The sequence below is a fragment of the Wyeomyia smithii genome, chromosome 3 (assembly GCF_029784165.1).
Source record: "Wyeomyia smithii strain HCP4-BCI-WySm-NY-G18 chromosome 3, ASM2978416v1, whole genome shotgun sequence".
Lineage (NCBI taxonomy): Eukaryota > Metazoa > Arthropoda > Insecta > Diptera > Culicidae > Wyeomyia > Wyeomyia smithii.
The window spans coordinates 85,435,517-85,454,166 of record NC_073696.1 but is presented as its reverse complement, the minus strand read 5'-3'; the positions used below and the strand labels follow the sequence as shown (position 1 = coordinate 85,454,166).

At 41.9% G+C, this 18,650-nt stretch overlaps 3 protein-coding genes across 3 annotated transcripts; all 3 read right to left on the bottom strand.

Moving 5' to 3' along the window:
• Positions 1-3,078: 3,078 nt before the first annotated feature.
• LOC129728380 (uncharacterized) lies at positions 3,079-4,506 on the bottom strand. Its single transcript, XM_055686817.1, has one exon. The coding sequence runs from the start codon at positions 4,504-4,506 to the stop codon at positions 3,079-3,081; it is 1,428 nt and encodes a 475-aa protein (XP_055542792.1).
• A 333-nt stretch (positions 4,507-4,839) lies between these two features.
• LOC129728379 (uncharacterized) lies at positions 4,840-5,955 on the bottom strand. The gene has a single exon (XM_055686816.1). It carries the CDS (start codon positions 5,953-5,955, stop codon positions 4,840-4,842), a length of 1,116 nt encoding a protein of 371 aa, XP_055542791.1.
• A 183-nt stretch (positions 5,956-6,138) lies between these two features.
• LOC129728377 (uncharacterized) lies at positions 6,139-7,713 on the bottom strand. Its single transcript, XM_055686815.1, has one exon. The coding sequence runs from the start codon at positions 7,711-7,713 to the stop codon at positions 6,139-6,141; it is 1,575 nt and encodes a 524-aa protein (XP_055542790.1).
• Between the last annotated feature and the right edge of the window lie 10,937 nt (positions 7,714-18,650).

Sequence of the window (18,650 nt, the reverse complement as noted above, 5' to 3'; positions counted from 1 at the left end):
ATGAATTGAAAAAAAAATTTTTTTTTGCTTCGATATAACGTAACGAAAATAAAAATATCGAGGTATGACTGTATCGAAATTGTCCTATATCGAGGTATCGCTATACACTGGATTCTCTTTTTACGCGATTGATGCGTGCGCGCAAAAAAAGAATCGCGTAAAAAAAAATCACGTAATTTTTAACAAATCACGTAAAAAAAATCGCGTAATTTGGAGCAAATCGCGTAAAAGAAGATCGCGTCATTACAAAATCTTTCGTTATGTGGTAAGTGTGTGTGTATGTGTGTATGTATGTGTATGTGTGTGTATGTTTGTGTGTGTGTTACATCTTGGCTCATAAACAATATTTCCCATGTCACATATCGCGTAATTTCAAGAAAATCGCGTGAAAAAATCGCGTAATTTCGAAAAAACGCGTAAAAAAAATCGTGTAAAATAAAATCACGTAAAAAAAGTCGCGTAAAAACAGAATTCATTGTATTACTATAACACCGCTATTTGATGTAAAGCGATGAGAACTGTATTCTGTCTTACTCTTTCCAAAAAAAAAATCCGATCTCCATTCATTCAGATTTTTTAGCTATTTAATATAGATCAATGACAGACCATTAACAAAAAATTTAAATTGAAGAATTATTTCGTGTCAGTGTTTATTTACATTAATTTGAATAAAATTTAAATTTAAACAATTAATAAATAATTAATAAAATTAATTTAAATAAAATCCTAACTCGAAGTACACTAAAGTCGCTTTTTACGCGGAGGCGCGTAAATTCCGGAATCCGCGTAAAAAAAAACGAGTAAATTCCGGAATCCGCGTAAAAAACACACGTGAATTCTGCAATCCGAGTGAAGACAAACCGAAAACCGCGCAAAAAAAATACCGCGTAAATTCCGGAATCCGCGTAGAAAATACCGCGTAAATCCCGGAAACCGCGTAAAAAAACGCGTAAATTCCGGAATCCGCGTAAAAAACGCGTAAATTCCGGAATCCGCGTAAAAAAACGCATAATCTCCGGAATCCGCGTAAAAACCGGCGTAGAAAAAACCGCGTAAAAGGCGACCTTGATGTACTCTGCCCGGCTAGCTATGTGTGAATATTATATTTTTATTTAGTTTGATTTATAAATATACTGGCTGTGATTTCAACTTTTTTGCAAATTGGCCAATATAGGAGCTCCAGGTGGCCAATTTAGGAATGCTATGGCCAAAATAGGAGCCCAGAGATTTTTTGGTTGGAAAATACGTGAACAAAATAACATAGTTCTATTATTTAAACTCAATGTTAGTGCAGAGTATTGGCAAAATTGTCCGATTTTCCCGTTAAGCTGATTCAGTTGCATATTTTTTGAAGGAAGAAGAACAGTTATCTCTCATAGATAACATACTATGGCCAAAACCGATGCTTTAAAAAAAACATTTCGCTTCAAATATCAGATTCGTCATGCGTTTGCAGACTATAAAAAAATCGCAATCATTTTTTGGAAGTAGGTGGAATCAATTAAGATCCCTATGCTTTCAAAATTTAAAATTAATTGAATAAAGAGAAAAAACTGGACTTGACGAAGTTTGTCGGGTCAGCTAGTATGGTTCACTTACTTCAGCGACGGTTTTGGAAGTGTTTGACAAGGGTGAGATTAACACAAGGGTGTGATCGAAAAACCTAACGCATGAATGGGGCGAGAAAGGTTAAATTTGTAATACGTATCGTTATACATGGGGGAGAAGGAGGGGTTATTTTTTTTTTAATTGTAAATTTTAAAATTGTAGAGTTTGGAGGGGGCAGGTTGCTCAGCGTTACGTAATCTTAGAGGCGGGAGCTATATTGGGTGTTACCTATTGTTACTCGGGGAGAGGGGTTATGAAATCTAGATTTTGGGTGTACGAAATTTGTATACCATGTCTTACAAATAAATTACTTTTTTCCTCACCAAAATCGAATTTTCAAAAAAGCCACACTTCGAAAAAAAATAAATACCGTGCGCACTTGGAATTTGGTTCATAAGCAGGCAGATACTAACAATATTGGCACTGGCACCGAACGGGAAGGCAGATTTAAACAGAAAACAGGGAAAAAATCATTCAGAAAGACACGACTTGACGATTTTTCGTACAGTCCGGAGTACAGGCCGGAAGACTCTAAATCATACAACCATCTAGTTGAATTCAAAAGATTCAAAACTGCCTCATTTGTAATAGTTCAGATTAAAATGTTGTTAATTGTTTCGAACTCGGGAGAACAGTAACGATCTTGCTTCTTGCTGCGCCTTAAATTTTAAGCCAGTGCCCGTGGGCCCCGTGGCTCTCGTCACGCTGAATTTGTCGTGCACGGAGGGATTTACCAATGGATTTTCTTTTACTTTGAACTCGACCGCAAATATGCATGCACAAACTACTTTATTTAGACTTACTCAACACATACTCAAATTTATTCGTTTTGGCTTACTCTAACAGAAATTACGTTAACAGTTAAAACCGAGACACATTTTCGACCGATGCGGGAGTGTTGGGTGACTGGGCTGTGTGCCAGTGTATCGTATCCAATTAGCAACTAACTCAAGATGATCGTGGCTCGCATGCTACGAGCGTATATCATTTGATTATGCACCCGATTACTCGTGGTGAGTGTTAATCGTGCCCTTGAGTGCCGATAGCAATTCGTTGCTTGCCGAAGATGATTTGATAACGGATGGACATTGGGATGTGCAGGCGGAGAACTCGTCGATATCGAACATCCTGACGCCCGCAGAAATAACCATTTCTGGAACTAAGACCCTGTTGCTCTACGTTGGTTATCCTGTCGCTATTGAATCCATCCTAGTCGTGACGAAGAAGTCTGTCTTGAAGTCGTGTAGCATGAACTCTTCCAAAGTACGGCTCATGGACATGAAAAGAAATTTTAGACCCGGTAGAGGGTTTCATATAATAAAAGTTAATGGACAGGTCCTCACCTGGACCCTGTAGTGTAGAGTGACATCTAGCACTAGTTGACTCGTCACTGCGAGAACCGCGCTCCTTTGCTGATGCGATGATGCGGTTGATCTCCGCTGAGAAACCTTAGCCATGCTGCCTTCATGCTTACTGTGGCAATGCTGACGAAGTTGGTTTTGTTTCGGATGATGATTCTTCCCTGGCTGGTATTGGAAGCAGGCAAATTTTCGCTACGGGGCGAGTGACGAATCCGTTGGCTGTTTGTAGCGTGACAACTCGCACTACTCCATCCGCTCCTGGGTGTAACTCGTGGATACGCGCTGTGGGCCAGCGCAGAGGAGGTTGATTTTCATCAAGAATAATAACTAGTTGGTTCTTTTGGAGTTGTACCGGGGGTCGACACCATCTTGTTCGAGGCTGAAGCGTATGCAAATATTCAATGTGCCAGCGTTTCCAAATTTGCTGCAACATTTTTTGGACCTGCTGCCACATATGTAGACGATTGAACGCAATACTTTTATAATTTGAATCAGGAACAGCTTTCAGTGCCGTCCCCACTAAAAAGTGACCCGGCGTTAGTGTCTGCAAGTCCGATGGGTCGTCCGTCAGTTGGATAAGTGGACGCGAGTTTAGGCAACACTCGATCTGTGCTAGGAGCGTTTGCATGTCGTCGTACGCCAGTTTATGCTCACCCAAGACGCGTACAAAATGTTTTTGAGCTGAACGTATGGCAGCTTCCCACAAGCCACCGAAATGTGAGCCTCTTGGTGGATTAAAGTGCCATCGAATACCGTTGCTGGAACACTCATCAGCCATGCTTTGCTTGAACTCATTAGATCGCATTAGACGTCGTAGGTCATTGGCGGCACCTACGAAGTTTTTTCCGTTGTCGGTATGAACATCTGAACATAAACCCCGACGAGAGACAAAGCGACGAAAAGCCTGCATGAATTTTACCGTGCTTAAGTCTGCCACTAACTCCAAGTGCACCGCTTTGGTAGCGAAACAGATGAATACTGCTACGTAGGCTTTAGGAGGAGAATCGCGACGATGGCGAGGCTTGAGATAGATCGGTCCCCAAAAATCAATCCCGACTATGGAGAATGGCCTGGATGCTGTTACTCTCGCAGAAGGTAACTCCGCCATGAATTGCTCGACCAACTTTGGTTTTGCCCGAAAGCACACAATGCACGTTTGTACTATTTGACGAGCTAAACTGCGGCCACCCAAAATCCAGAATCGCAACCGAATGGTGTTGGTAAGTAATTGAACAGCTGCGTGAAGAAGGCGTTCATGATAGCTGCGTACAACAAGTTTTGAAAATAGGTGCGAATGTGGCAGTAAAATTTGATGCTGCGAATCGTATGACTGCGCGGACCGACTAAGGCGACCGCCGATGCGAATGACATCACCTTTTCCGAGATGTGGGTTGAACCAGCGAAGACGAGATGATGTGGATATTACTCCATTTTTATGTAGTGTTCTCCATTCCTCTGGAAAGGCGGCCTGCTGCACACATCGAATGAGAGCAAATTCAGCACCTTGCAGCTCACTTAACGTAAGTGGTTCAAACATTTTACGTTCAGCTCTTGGAGTTCGTAAGACGGTGAAAAGTCGTCTCCAATACGCTGTCGTTCGCACAAGCGGCTATAACTGGAGAAAAGAGCGATATACTCGTCGATAAATGAAGAATCTGGTTGTGATGTAGCTATATGAGCAGTCTTTCGAACTTCCCTCGAACATTCGGGATTTGATTGTGTCTCCAACGGCGAAGTGGGCCAGAACTCCGATGATTGTCGAAGCCATGTGGGTCCTTCCCACCAGACCTTACAGGAAGCTAGTTCGTCTGCAGGAAGCCCTCTGGATATGATGTCTGCAGGATTTTCTACCCCAGGAACGAAATGCCACTCACAATTTTAAGCGCTGGATTGTAGCCACTCTGTTTGCTACAAACGTAGTCCATGTTAACGGTCTTGCCTGAAGCCAACTCAGTACTGTTGTTGAATCAACCCAGAAGTGAATTCTAGCATCAATACGAAGCGAATCGGACACCTTGCCATATAACTCGGCTGCCAAACGAGCACCGCAAAGCTCGAGGCGAGGGATGCTTATTTGCTTTGGAGGAGCAACCTTGGAACGCGAAGTGAGTAACGCAGTTTTCGTTTGTCCCGACGAATTCGTTGATTTGACGTAAACGCAGGTTCCATATGCCGTCTCGGAAGCATCCGAGAAAAAATGAAGCTCGATTGCAGTAGTGTTCGAGAGAATGACGAACCGGTTGATTCGCAGATCATTGAGGCTTGGTAATTTGGATACGTACGCAAACCAACGCTGCTTCATTGTTTCAGGTAACTCTTGATCCCAATCGTAGGGTGTGTCGTTGCTGTTCTTAAGACCCCACAACGCCTGCATGAAAACCTTCGCTATCAACACGACCGGACCGACTAGGCCCAATGGATCGAACAATTTGGCGATAGAAGAGAGTGTGTTCCGTTTGGTAACTGCAGATTCTCGGTCGATCGTTATGTTCGGGATGACATACTTTAGCCGATCAGTTTGAGGCTCCCAATGTAAGCCCAACGTTTTTATTGACTGATCCTTATCGAAGTCCACTAGATCCTTGATCGCACGGTTTTCCTCTGGAACGTATTGAAGAGAAGCTGGAACATTGCTTGCCCATTTTCGTAACTCCATGCCTGCCGAGTTGAACATTGCTTCCATTTGTTTACGTAACTCAATTGCTTCGTTGACCGTTTTTGCACCAGTGAAAAGGTCATCGACATAAAAGTCTTTGCACGCCACCTCTGCTGCCAAAGGATAGTGGCACTTTTCATCCGTTGCTAGCTGCGAAATAACTCGAGTCGCCAAGTATGGTGCCGAAGCGGTACCGTAGGTAACCGTTTTGAGCTCGTATACACCAATAGGTTCGTCCGGAGTCGATCGCCAGAAGATCCTTTGCAGATGTGTGTCTCCTGGGTGTAGACGAATCTGCCGATACATCTTGGTAATGTCGGCGATAAGCATTATTGGGTGTAAACGAGACCGAATGATTATGGACCTCAAATCCTGTTGCACGGTGGGCCCTACAAGCATGACGTCATTTAGAGACCGGCCTGTTGCGCTCTTACAGGAGGCATCAAATACGACGCGAACCTTCGTCGTACTGCTCTCCGCTCTAATCACTGGATGATGAGGAAGGAAGAAGGGTTAAGAGGAGGCGTTGTTTTCATCGATTCTCTCCATGTGGCCAAGCTGAAAATACTCGTCCATGAATTTTCTATACTCCGTCGCTAAACCGGGATCACGACCTTGACGATTTTCGATAAGTCGATAGCGATGTAGGGCGGAACGCCTATTATCGCCCAAATTGTCCAATAGATCTCTTTTTAGTGGTAATCGTACAACATAGCGACCGTCAGAGTCCCGAGTGACGGTTTCGGAGAAAATTTTCTCACAGAGTGCCTCTTCTGGAGAGTACGCTGTAGTTGGTTCGTCTTCAATTGCCCAAAAACGTTCCATATCGTTATGCAGATCCGCCGTACTTGCAACGTTACAAACAAACGCACTTCGAGGAGCGCCTTCGCTTACTTTTCCGGACACGATCCATCCGAAAACCGAATTAACAAGCGTAGGCAGAGTATCTCCGAGTGAAATTCGACCTGAAGCCTTGAATAGGTCAAAAAACACTTCTGCTCCGAGTACTACATCGATGGAGCCGGGATCATAAAAGGATGGATCGGCTAACTGTATTCTCGTTGGAAGGGACCATGACGTCACATCAACTGACATGGACGGTAAATCCACAGTGACTTTTGGGAGAACGAGTAGTTCGATTGCGGTGGCGAAATCCGTTATACCTGATTTTATTGTGGAACGGATCTTATGCAGAACTCGCGTAGAGGATTGTCCAATACCCGCAATTGCAATGCTAACCCTTTCGCGGCGAATGCTCATGCGTTGGGTTGCCCTTTCAGTGATGAAACTGCACTCGCTTCCTGAGTCCAATAACGCTCGAACTGGATATTCACCTCCGCTGCCGTCGACTAGTAGAATAACAGCTGTAGCTAGAAGAATTTTGTTTCTAGATGCCTCTTGGATACTACTGTTCGTTGTACCAGGCTGTACCGCAGACGCTGATGACACATGCTCTTCGTTACGTTGGCTAGATGGATTACGCGGACGAGACAGTGAACCAGTAGTGTGTAAAACATTGCCTTGAAATGATTGTTGGCTTGTACTGGTACAAATTAACGTGTGATGATGACCCCGACAATTACGGCAGGTGCTTTCCGACGAACAATTTCGTGCCATATGGCCCTGTCGCAAACAGTTTCTACAGAGTTGTTTGCTGCGAACTATGTTTTCCTTTGCTTCGATAGGCATCTTCGGGAATCTTTCACATTGATATAAAGAATGTGGACCAGAACAAGCAAGACACCCCCTTGGACCCTTTTGTATCGCGCCATGATTTCCTGCTCGCAACCCACTATATTTTTTCGGAAACGAAGTTTGTGACTGGGGTTCTGATTTGCTAACGACCGACTGCAGGACATTAACTCGAGCTTGCAAGAATTCAGTCAACTGGTGAAATTTGGTGCTTTTGTTTGCTTCCGAGTGTTCCTCCCAATCCCGCTTGGTAACTGGGTCCAGACGTGCGCTGAGCAGATGAATTCGTAATGCGTCCCAATGCTCGGTATGTTCCCCCAATTGCTTTAAAATTCTAACGTTAGCCTCAAAGCGTTCAATTAATGAGTGTAATTCAGTGGCAGACTCGCGTTTCATGCAGGGGAATTCAAAAAGCGATTGGATATAAATACGCTGGAGGCGTCGCGGATTCGAATAATGATCCATCAACATTTTCCATGCGACTGGGTACTGATCGTTGCATATAGGTATTGTTTGAATTAATTTGAGAGCCTCACCGCTTAACGAAGAGCGTAAATAATAAAATTTCTGGATTGTCGTTAGGTGCGTTGAGGTATGCACAAGAGACACAAACAAATCATGGAAGTTGAGCTAGCTCTCAAACTCTCCACTGAAAATGGGTAACTTAATATCGGGTAATTTGACCTGCGGCGCTTGTTGCGATGGCTCTTGAGATCGGGGTTGATTCACTTGTGAGTTGGTTGGCGACCGGTTATGAAACATCAGCATACCCTTCGCGCGGTAGTAAGCCTTTTCCACCTCAGTTCGCTCTTTCAGCAAATTTTCCTGTTCTTCTTCGTCGTTCACTAGCAGCTCCAACTCGGCTTGGACTTTATTGAACTCCATCCAGAGGGCGTTGAGGTTCTCCAATCGTACGGGAATTTCGACAGCATCTCGCTCCTCTTCAAAGTTAGTGACGAAGCTCGTGATAGTGGAAAATGAAGTGATGACGCTGCGCTTGCGGATCTTGAATCCACGAAGCTTCCGTTCCAACGTTGACGTCATTGCGAGTAATCTAGAAACGACAGACCGCGTAGACCGGACGAAACAAATATAAAAAATAGGAAAATTAATCACCTGCTAAAGGCAAGTGTATTGCCTTGAATAATTAAAATCAGCTTCGTTGGTCCAGAAATCCGTCGAGAATCGGCGCAGTACTGCACTGCCCTATGTCACACAACGTTGATCACAATAGCGTAAAATCTCTCCTTGTTACAAATAGTCGATCTTCCAAACGCAATAACGATGCCGAATTGATGAAATAATGTCGATGAGGCGTTCTGAATGCTTTGTATGATACGTTTTTAATAGCAAAGTCAATGACGATCCCGCTCAATGCATAAGCGATAGAAAAGCAATGGCGTCCATAAGCTTTGTGTTGCACTATTGCAATGGCGAATTCTTCATGATAAGCCGAATGGCGCAAAGCAGCGTGGCTCAGATTTAGATAGATGGAATTTTCGACATCTATCCGGCTCGAAGGACCATGTTTCGAACTCGGGAGAACAGTAACGATCTTGCTTCTTGCTGCGCCTTAAATTTTAATCCAGTGCCCGTGGGCCCCGTGGCTCTCGTCACGCTGAATTTGTCGTGCACGGAGGGATTTACCAATGGATTTTCTTTTACTTTGAACTCGACCGCAAATATGCATGCACAAACTACTTTATTTAGACTTACTTAACACATACTTAAATTTATTCGTTTTGGCTTACTCTAACAGAAATTACGTTAACAGTTAAAACCGAGATACATTTTCGACCGATGCGGGAGTGTTGGGTGACTGGGCTGTGTGCCAGTGTATCGAATCGTATCCAATTAGCAACTAACTCAAGATGATCGTGGCTGGCATGCTACGAGCGTATATCATTTGATTATGCACCCGATAACTCGTGGTGAGTGTTAATCGTGCCCTTGAGTGCCGATAGCAATTCGTTGCTTGCCGAAGATGATTTGATAACGGATGGACATTGGGATGTGCAGGCGGAGAACTCGTCGATATCGAACAGTTAATAATTTCGAAAGGAATACTGAAGGTGGAGGTCATAATGATAAAAAATATCTCCTTGAAACAACGAAATGCGCACCCACCCGGCACGAAAAAATTACTGCGAAAGCGCGCTCGCGAATTATTTGCCTGACTCGTTGTGCAACGTCCTTAAGTACGCGTTAAATATTTTATCGAGTTCAATTTCATGCCATTTGAAGTTGAAAAAAAGAATGAGCTGCTAGACATTGGAGACCGGGCTGACACAGAGGCGATTAAATGTCTAACAGCATCGCTAAGAAATTACGTGACAATGCTCGGAAATGATTCGACAGCATCCTATCTGGCGGTTTAGCTCCCCTCGTCTACACTGCTCCCACCATCCGCAGTCATTACCGACTTTGTTAGACGTTTTATGTTGCGTGATCGCGTATTTAGGACTGATTCTGTCGTCAGAGGGGCTTGATTCTTCGTGTTCACCATTTATCTGGCTGCTCCCATAAATCAGGCGTACTAAGAAGTTTCTAAACATCATGCATGCCACTCGGAGGTGATGAATGGAGAAGAGAATTTTTGAATGCACTTGGATGACATTTTTTGTTGACACTCAAACCAAAACCACAACCAAACGAGGACAGACAAAGTCGTTTTTCTCGTCAGTTGGATTGTTTATTGCTTTTGGCTGTGTATCAGTATTGAGCAGTAACGCTCGCTACGGACTTTGAATTGATGCTGTGTTGCTATGCTGCAAATCTACATAGTGATATGGCTTTATGGGATAGACCACACAGGCTGGTGCGTCGAACAAATTGAGGAACGATTTCAGCAGAATCGTTTTCATGAACTTTGGCGTTCGTCACACAGTATGCATATTTCAGATGTTTTTGTTTTCTTTCAGTTGTCGCCAAAATAAGAAAAGCGTCAGTGTTTTTTAATTTTGAATAAAATTAAGAATTCGAAAATTGTAGCTATCAATTTGGATGTGTAACCAAGATTAACACAAAGCACCGCACAGTATTGTGGCTGTTTTCCAATCTAACCAGGAGAGCACCTCCGAAAAAAAAACAGAAATATCATTATACATATCGTTATTGGTAGATAAATAATCCACACGATGCTGACGGTGCCCGGCTGACTGGGGCATACGGAAAGTATTACACATCCTTTACCCGATCCGTCGGACGGGCGTGTATTTGTCGGTCTCTTTGGGTCTGCTTCATGTTAATCGCCTTCTGCTAATGAGCAACGACTGACAGGAACATGTGTTTGATGCTCCAATTTTATCCGTTAATTTGATATTGTTGGTGAATGCTCGAGGCGACTGTTTTATTATGAGTAAGTTTTTCTTCTGCTCAGAACTGTGAAAAATAAGATCCGTCAAAGCTGCGCTCTGGGCCAGTTGGCAAATTGCGCAGATGGAAAAAAAATGTTTGATGTCCGATTCAGTTCGACATGATACAACACAGAATGGGTTTTGAATTTCAGAAACCGTCAGGAACAATTCAAAAATTTCAGTCGTTTACATCAACGATGTCCTAATTTGGAAATGTATAGAGAACAAGTTGACTGTTCCGAAAGTAAAAACCTCTACCGTCTACCGCTCCCGTGGACAACTATATTTATTTAGGCTCTCATACAAGACTATTTTAATCAAACTTCCCAAATTAGTTGTTCGATACTATGCGAAAAAAAGCAATGGGTTCATTAGACTTTCTACACTATCAGGATTTTCACATATTGATTATAATTGCAATAGACTTAAAGGGTCTAGTTTTGTATTTAGTTGTATCATACGAGCAGTACAAGTATGTTATGCATTGCTTTACAAATGACATTATTTCTCAACGCTCATATCCTTCCACATAACTTACATAATCGAAAATCAAGAATCCATAAAAATACATACCAATAAACATACTTAAACCCAACCCATAACTTGTTGTCGTTTGCAAGTTACGAGTGTACGTTCGTCAACCTCTGCGCTCCTTGGTTTATCAAGCTTTGAAAACATTTTATGCGATTTTTATCGCCGAGAAGCCACGAAGCGAATCGTAAATTCATTAAACGCAAATAGAAAAAAAAGATCCAGCTCATAAAATGCGACAACCAATAAAATGAAAAAATTCGTCCTTGTGTTCTCCAGCTCCAGAAATTACCCCAATTACCACCTTTTCGATGATACATGAATATTTCGGAAAGTTTGAGTGTGGTTTTCCGCATGACGGTTTTTACGTTTTCACGGAAATAATTTATCGGGTGTGGATTACCTGTTGCTATGTATAGAGAAAAAAATTGCTTACAGTTTGGGAAGGCGAGTAGCGTCAGGTACAGTGAACTGCACTCAAGCTTTTCCATTATACAACAAAAACATATTTTCACATAAACTGAGGCCATATGATTGAATTTTGGAAGCCCGATATTATGGTGTCGCAATTATCACCTGGATGAAAACGGAGTCACGCAATGTTGCGGAAAAACCGTGTAAGGCAATTGATTCGATGATTGCGAATACAACGTGAAAAGTTTTAATTTTATCGATCGTCTCACAGTGCTTCGACGGAAACATGCCGCGCTGTTGGAAATTGCTGTTTACCGGTTGTATTTTTCTTTTTCTATTTTTTCAACGGAGAACCTTTTCACCTTCGGGTATCTATACCTACGTACGTGTTTGCGAGGAGAAAGGAGCAGAAAAGCACATGCAACTGCTTATACACGAGCAAGATTCTTAAAAGTTTTTTTTATAGTATCAAAGTACTTTCAAGGTCTTTCATGCTCTAAATTTTTGCAAAGAAAACTTCATACGAGTGAGTTATACACAGATTTAGAAATCACAAATGAGATAACACGATAGCAGTATATGAATACTAAATATATCGTGCCTTGGGCACTAACGAAAATTTGCACATACATGCAGTATCACATTAAATTTTGATAAAACCACAAGCCAACAATACTTTTTTTCGAACATACATGACCTCAAAGCTATTGTTCTTGAAAAAAATAAATTTTGTAGATAAAGTAAATAATTCAGCCTACGACACAATGATTGTTTTCAATTGTGTCCTTCTTTTTAGCTACCACATACTCAAAATTTTCATGCGTGTGTATATGTGCTTATTCGAACATATTATATGAGCAATTTTCGAACAACTGCACAATAAATGTCAAAACCATACGTGAAAATTGCTCTAAAAATCACCCGCAAAGCGTTACTCCGCAGTCATTTGAGTTTCCCAAAAATAGCCGTATCGTGTGCTGTTTACTCGCGACATCTGCAGTTATTTTCTTTAAATCGAATATGAACCGGAACACTCCTCGTGCGCTTGACGGGCAAACCTCAGTGACGGAGTTGAAAAATTGCCAGGAAGACGAAAGGAAACAGTATCGTCTGCTGGCGCCCGGTGTTTCCATGTTGCGTGCAGGCCATTTTTAGTTTTATCGACTGTCTAAATTGTGCTATTTAGGGTACTCGTGAAGTACTACCCAATAAACATGTTTATTTGAAGCCGGCCGGCCTTTGAAGAATTCATAATTCATTAGGTCGACTCGTGCTGTGGGCGGAGAAACGATGACATGCTTGTTGATGTCTGGCAATGACGGGTATGAAAGCGTATACAAAGGCGAAAGTGAAAATCGATGAAAGTACGTACCTCTTATTAGATAAATAGTGATATCCGCTGACCGGTTCAGCGTGGTTGGTGAAATGGTTTTATATTTCGAAAGATAAGTTGAAAAACTTCTAAAATTTCCCAGAGTTGATGATTTTTGAGTGTGGGAATTTATGTTCAGTGCGTTCATATGTCTGACTGATAATCTGCAGATATCTTGGTTACTCCATTTTTTCAAAAGTTGTTTTGCAAGAGATTTATTCGCAAGTTGATCATTAACATAAAACTATAATTGGGATCAAAATTACTAATCGAAACGAATTATTTTTTTTTGCAAAATAAAAAACAAATCTGGCGAAGAATGGGGAACCAGCGATTCCCTCAATTGATCGGTTATATCGCGAGCAGAATAAGTGAGAGCATTGTTCTGGTGAAAGAGCACTTTTTGCTCCGTCGCTGTTTCGCCTTAATTTCAACGTCGAATGAATCTAATAAAATACACACAATTATATTGTTTACTGATTGTTGTTCATATTCAAAGTAGTCGAAGTTTCCCGGTTGATTGTTGTGTTTTTAGGTGCATCGAATTTCTTCCTATTGCGCATGGTCTCAGATTTTTCGGCAAATGTTTGACACGTTGGTAATTTCAAACAATTATTATGAAATGAAATGATATGACCAACGTGTTCCTTTGAGATGCCTCTGGTCTCAATAAACTCGCCAAATTTCATATTGATGTCAAAACAGAGTCTTTGTGCTATGCTCCGCTTTCGGAACCTTATCGTCTGTTTATTATACATAGACTTTACGGCCAACTGTTAGTATAAAAAAACAATTCCGGGGCTAGTGCTATGATCCTACAGAGACTAAAAATTTCTCCCGAACCGGGATTCGAATGAAAGGTGACTGGCTTCTTAGATCAGTACCGTACCTCTAGAACAGCTGAGAGGCATAATTTAGCGATCACTTAGCACGATTTTACTTTTTTAATATTTTCTGGTGTGAGTGTCCCATTTGGTTTTTCTGAGTGTGGTGCATCGGTTGATACACCGTGATCTGTTGTCCTCTGATGAAACCGATTCTGACGATTCACCAGCGGGAACAACTTATGCCAATCCTGGGGCGTCTAGAAAGAGGAAAAATATTTCCTCTCCTACACTTCCCCGGAAAGGTCCTAAGATTTCCCAAAGTGAAATGAAAGTTACAAACAAACCAAACAGTGCTGCGGAAAACCGAAGCAAACTCCTCCTGGGCTTGCAAATTTAAAGTCCCAGAAGGAGTTCCCAGCACTGCCAGGAACATCTAAAACCCCAGTTGTTCCTTTTGCACTCCCAGTTGATGAAACAAACTCTGGATTTGTGAAATTTTCTGACATTGTGGACTGGATTTTTGAAACTTTCAATGTACCCGATCCAATTAAAATTTTTCTTACAGCATTCCTCCCAACAGTTAGATCATTTTTGAAGCAGTTGACTGCCCAATGGCCCCTCCTTGCAGCGATTGTATCCTTCGATGCCTAATTCAACTGCGTGTATGAAGGATTCTATCTCTGTCCTACAGTGGAATTGTAGAAGTATTTTACCAAAAATTGATTCGTTTAAAGTTTTGATAAATAAAAACAAATGCGATGCATTTTTCCTTTGTGAAACTTGGCTTACTTCAAATATTGATCTAAACTTCCATGATTTCAATATTATTCGTCTTGATCGAGACACCCCATATGGAGGAGTACTTTTAGGGATTAAAAAGTGCTATTCTTTCTATCGTATTAACCTCCCTCCGATTCCAGGCATCGAAGTTGTCGCATGTCAAATGACAATACAAGGTAAAGAGCTTTGTATTGCCTCAATATATATTCCTCCCAGAGCACAGGTTGGGCAACGGTTGCTCTTTGATTTAATAGAACTTCTTCCCTCGCCACGTTTGATTTTGGGAGACTTCAACTCTCATGGTGTGGCTTGGGGTTCCCCCTACAATGATAACCGCTCCTCTTTAGTCTATAACCTTTGCGATGACTTCGACATGACTATGTTAAACAACGGTGAAATGACACGTATCCCGAAACCTCCAGCGCGCCCAAGCGCTTTGGATCTATCCTTATGTTCGACGTCGCTACGGTTGGATTGCACATGGAAGGTAATCCTCGATCCTCACGGTAGCGACCATCTGCCTATTCTTATTTCAATTACTAACGGTTCAACTCGCATGTGACCAATTGACATTCCGTATGACCTCACACGGAATGTCGATTGGAAGTTATACGAGGAAATGATTTCAAAAGCGGTCGAGTCGATTCAACATCACCCACCACTTTAAGAATACAACCTCCTCGCGGGTTTAATCCTCGACGCCGCGTTGCAAGCCCAAACGAAGAAGTATCCCGGCGTAACGATCAAAGAGCGGCCTCCAACTCCGTGGTGGGACAAAGAGTGCTCCGATGTCTACACGCAAAGATCCGACGCGTTTTTGGCCTTCCAGAAGGGAGGTATACCCGACGACTATATACGGTATTCGGAGCTTAATACCAAGCTTAAAAGCCTGGCTAAAGCAAAGAAACGCGGATATTGGCGTCGGTTCGTGAACGAGACGTCGAGGGAGACATCGATGAGCACTCTTTGGAACACAGCCCGAATAATGCGGAATCGCGTAACGGTCAACGAAAGCGAGGAGTCTTTAAGTCGATGGATATTTGATTTTGCCAGGAAAGTATGTCCGGATTCTGTTCCTGAGCAAAACATTGTTCGCGATGCGTCTCCGGGCCACGACGCGATAGAATCACCTTTTACGATGGCAGAATTTTCAGTTGCCCTCCTGTCCTGTAACAATAACGCGCCTGGGTTAGATAGAATCAAATTCAACTTGTTGAAGAATCTACCCGGCAATGCCAAGAGGCGCTTGTTGAACTTGTTCAATAAGTTCCTGGAGCAAAACATTGTACCGCAGGATTGGAGGCAAGTGAAGGTGATCGCCATCCAAAAACCAGGAAAACAAGCTTCTGATCACAGCTCTTATAGGCCGATTGCAATGCTATCCTGTATCCGGAAATGAATGGAGATGATGGAGAAAATGATACTCCGTCGTTTAGACCATTGGGTCGAATCAAACGGTCTACTATCAGATACTCAATTTGGCTTCCGCCGTGCCAAAGGAACGAATGACTGTCTTGCGTTGCTTTCTACAGATATTCAGCTGGCGTATGCTCGCAAAGAACAAATGGCATCTGTGTTCTTGGACATTAAGGGGGCTTTTGATTCCGTTTCTATTGACATTCTTTCGGGCAAACTTCACCGACAAGGATTTTCACCAATTTTGAACAATTTTTTGCATAATTTGTTGTCCGAAAAGCATATGCATTTTACGCATGGCGATTTGGCAACTTTTCGTATTAGCTACATGGGTTTTCCCCAGGGCTCATGCTTAAGCCCCCTTCTTTACAATTTTTATGTGAATGACATTGACGCATGTCTGGCAAATTTATGCACGATAAGACAACTTGCAGACGACAGCGTGGTCTCTGTTACAGGAGCCAAAGCTGCCGAATTGCAAGGACCATTGCAAGATACCTTGGACAATTTGCCTGCTTGGGCTTTACAGCTAGGTATCGAATTCTCTCCGGAGAAAACTGAGACAGTAGTTTTTTCTAGGAAGCGTGAGCCTGCTCAGCTCAGCTCAGCATCACTTACAGTTAATGGGTTAAACGATTTCTCAGGTTTTGGTATCTAAATATCTTGGTGTCTGGTTTGATTCGAAAGGCACCTGGGGATGTCACGTTCGGTATTTGATGAAAAAATGTCAACAAAGAGTGAATTTTCTCCGGACAATTACTGGATCATGGTGGGGCGCCCACCCAGGAGACCTCATAAGGCTTTACCAATCAACGATATTGTCGGTGCTTGAGTACGGGTGTTTCTGCTTCCGCTCCGCTGCAAACACCCATTTAATCAAGCTGGAACGATTGCAGTATCGTTGTTTGCGTATTGCCTTAGGTTGCATGCATTCGACCCATACGATGAGTTTGGAAGTTTTGGCGGGCGTTCTCCCATTAAAAGACCGCTTTTGGGATCTGACTACTCGTATTCTCATCAAATGTGAGGTTTTTTAATTGAAAATTTCGATAGGCTAGTTGAACTTAATTCTCAAACCCGTTTCATCACTGTGTATTTCAATCACATGTCTCAAAGTATAAATCCTTCCTCATACACCTCCAATCGTGTCAAATTATTAGATACTTTTGTTTCTACTGTGTTTTTCGATACATCCATGATGGGAGAAACTCGTGGAATCCCGGATCATTTACGCGTGCAGCAGATCCCTAAAATATTTTATAACAAATATAAAAACATCAACTGCGACATTGCGTTTTAAACTGATGGATCACTTCTCAACGGGTCCACTGGCTTCGGTATCTTCAATAATAATTTTACCGCCTCCTACAAGCTCGATAATCCTGCTTCTCTTCGTACATCTCTTGCGTATTGGGCTGGCGAGCAGTAATCATTGCGTTTGTGGATTGGGGTATCAAGACATTGAACACGTGGTTTGGGTGTGTGCTGAATTCTGCGGCGCCAGATCTCTACTTTTGGATACCCTAGTGCCCGAGGAATACAGCCCTATGTGCCAGTTCGTGATATTCTCGCTCAGCGAAACTTGCCATACATGCTACATGTTTATAGCTACTTGAAGAGCATCAAGGTGCCAATTTAACAGCGAAACAAAAAAAAAACATGTTAGTTTTAGTATTAGATTTAGTTTCAGCTCGTAGTCGGCAGCGAGGGTAAAGAATTTGCCTTTAGATTATAAGATATTCTAGACCATAAGACATTAGATTTAATTGGCTCCGTAAAACATTAATTTGTATTGTGCCGTGTCAAATAAATGTTGTGTGAACAAAAAAAAAATTGGTTTTAAATGGACGGGCTGCCTCAAAAACCCTTAACTTAAGATAAAGATTGAACATCTGGAGACTGTTTAATCTCACTCATGTTTCTCGGAAATGGCTGAACCGATTTTCACAAAATTAGTGTCAAATAAAAGGTCTAGCTGCCTCATAACATCTATTGAATTTCATTGTAATCGGACTGTAACTTTGTCTGTAATGTATCAAAATGTGAAAATCACGAAACTTCCTTATCTCACGAATCACACAACCGATTCAAACAATATTGGTATCAAATTAACGGGCTAGTTAAGGGTTAACTAAAGAATTTTTGATTAGGCATGTGGTTCAAAAGTTGTGAAAAGAAACATGTTCCGATGACTTTTCAAATTCATTCGTTTTCCCAAAAATGACTGAACAACAATCTCAGTGTCAAATGAAAGGTTTGGTTGCCATTTCATTTAATTTTGATCGGACTTTTATTTCAATTGTTATGTAATAAATTCTCCAAACTTCGAAAGTCTATTTACTCAAAGATTACACGACTTATTTGAACATAACTACGGACTCTCAAACGTACAAATAAATTTCATAACTATTTGATACGTGGCTTAAAAGTTATGGAAAGAAACGAAGTTGATTGATCAAAATATATTGTACTATTTAAACGTTCCCGGTATTGCTCGTGATTACAAATCAAACTTCACATTTTATACTTCAATTATTACTTTAGGTTCAACATCAATATACCTTTATTGGATTGAATTTGGCAATTGAAGGTTGTTTTCCAGGAATCATAAGTCGCAAAATCGGATTTCAAAATGAA

What these genes read in the sequence shown, in the direction of transcription:
- LOC129728379 (XM_055686816.1), bottom strand. Translation starts at nt 5,955, where the DNA reads ATGCTTATCGCCGACATTACCAAGATGTATCGGCAGATTCGTCTACAC.
- LOC129728380 (XM_055686817.1), bottom strand. Translation starts at nt 4,506, where the DNA reads ATGTTTGAACCACTTACGTTAAGTGAGCTGCAAGGTGCTGAATTTGCT.
- LOC129728377 (XM_055686815.1), bottom strand. Translation starts at nt 7,713, where the DNA reads ATGAAACGCGAGTCTGCCACTGAATTACACTCATTAATTGAACGCTTT.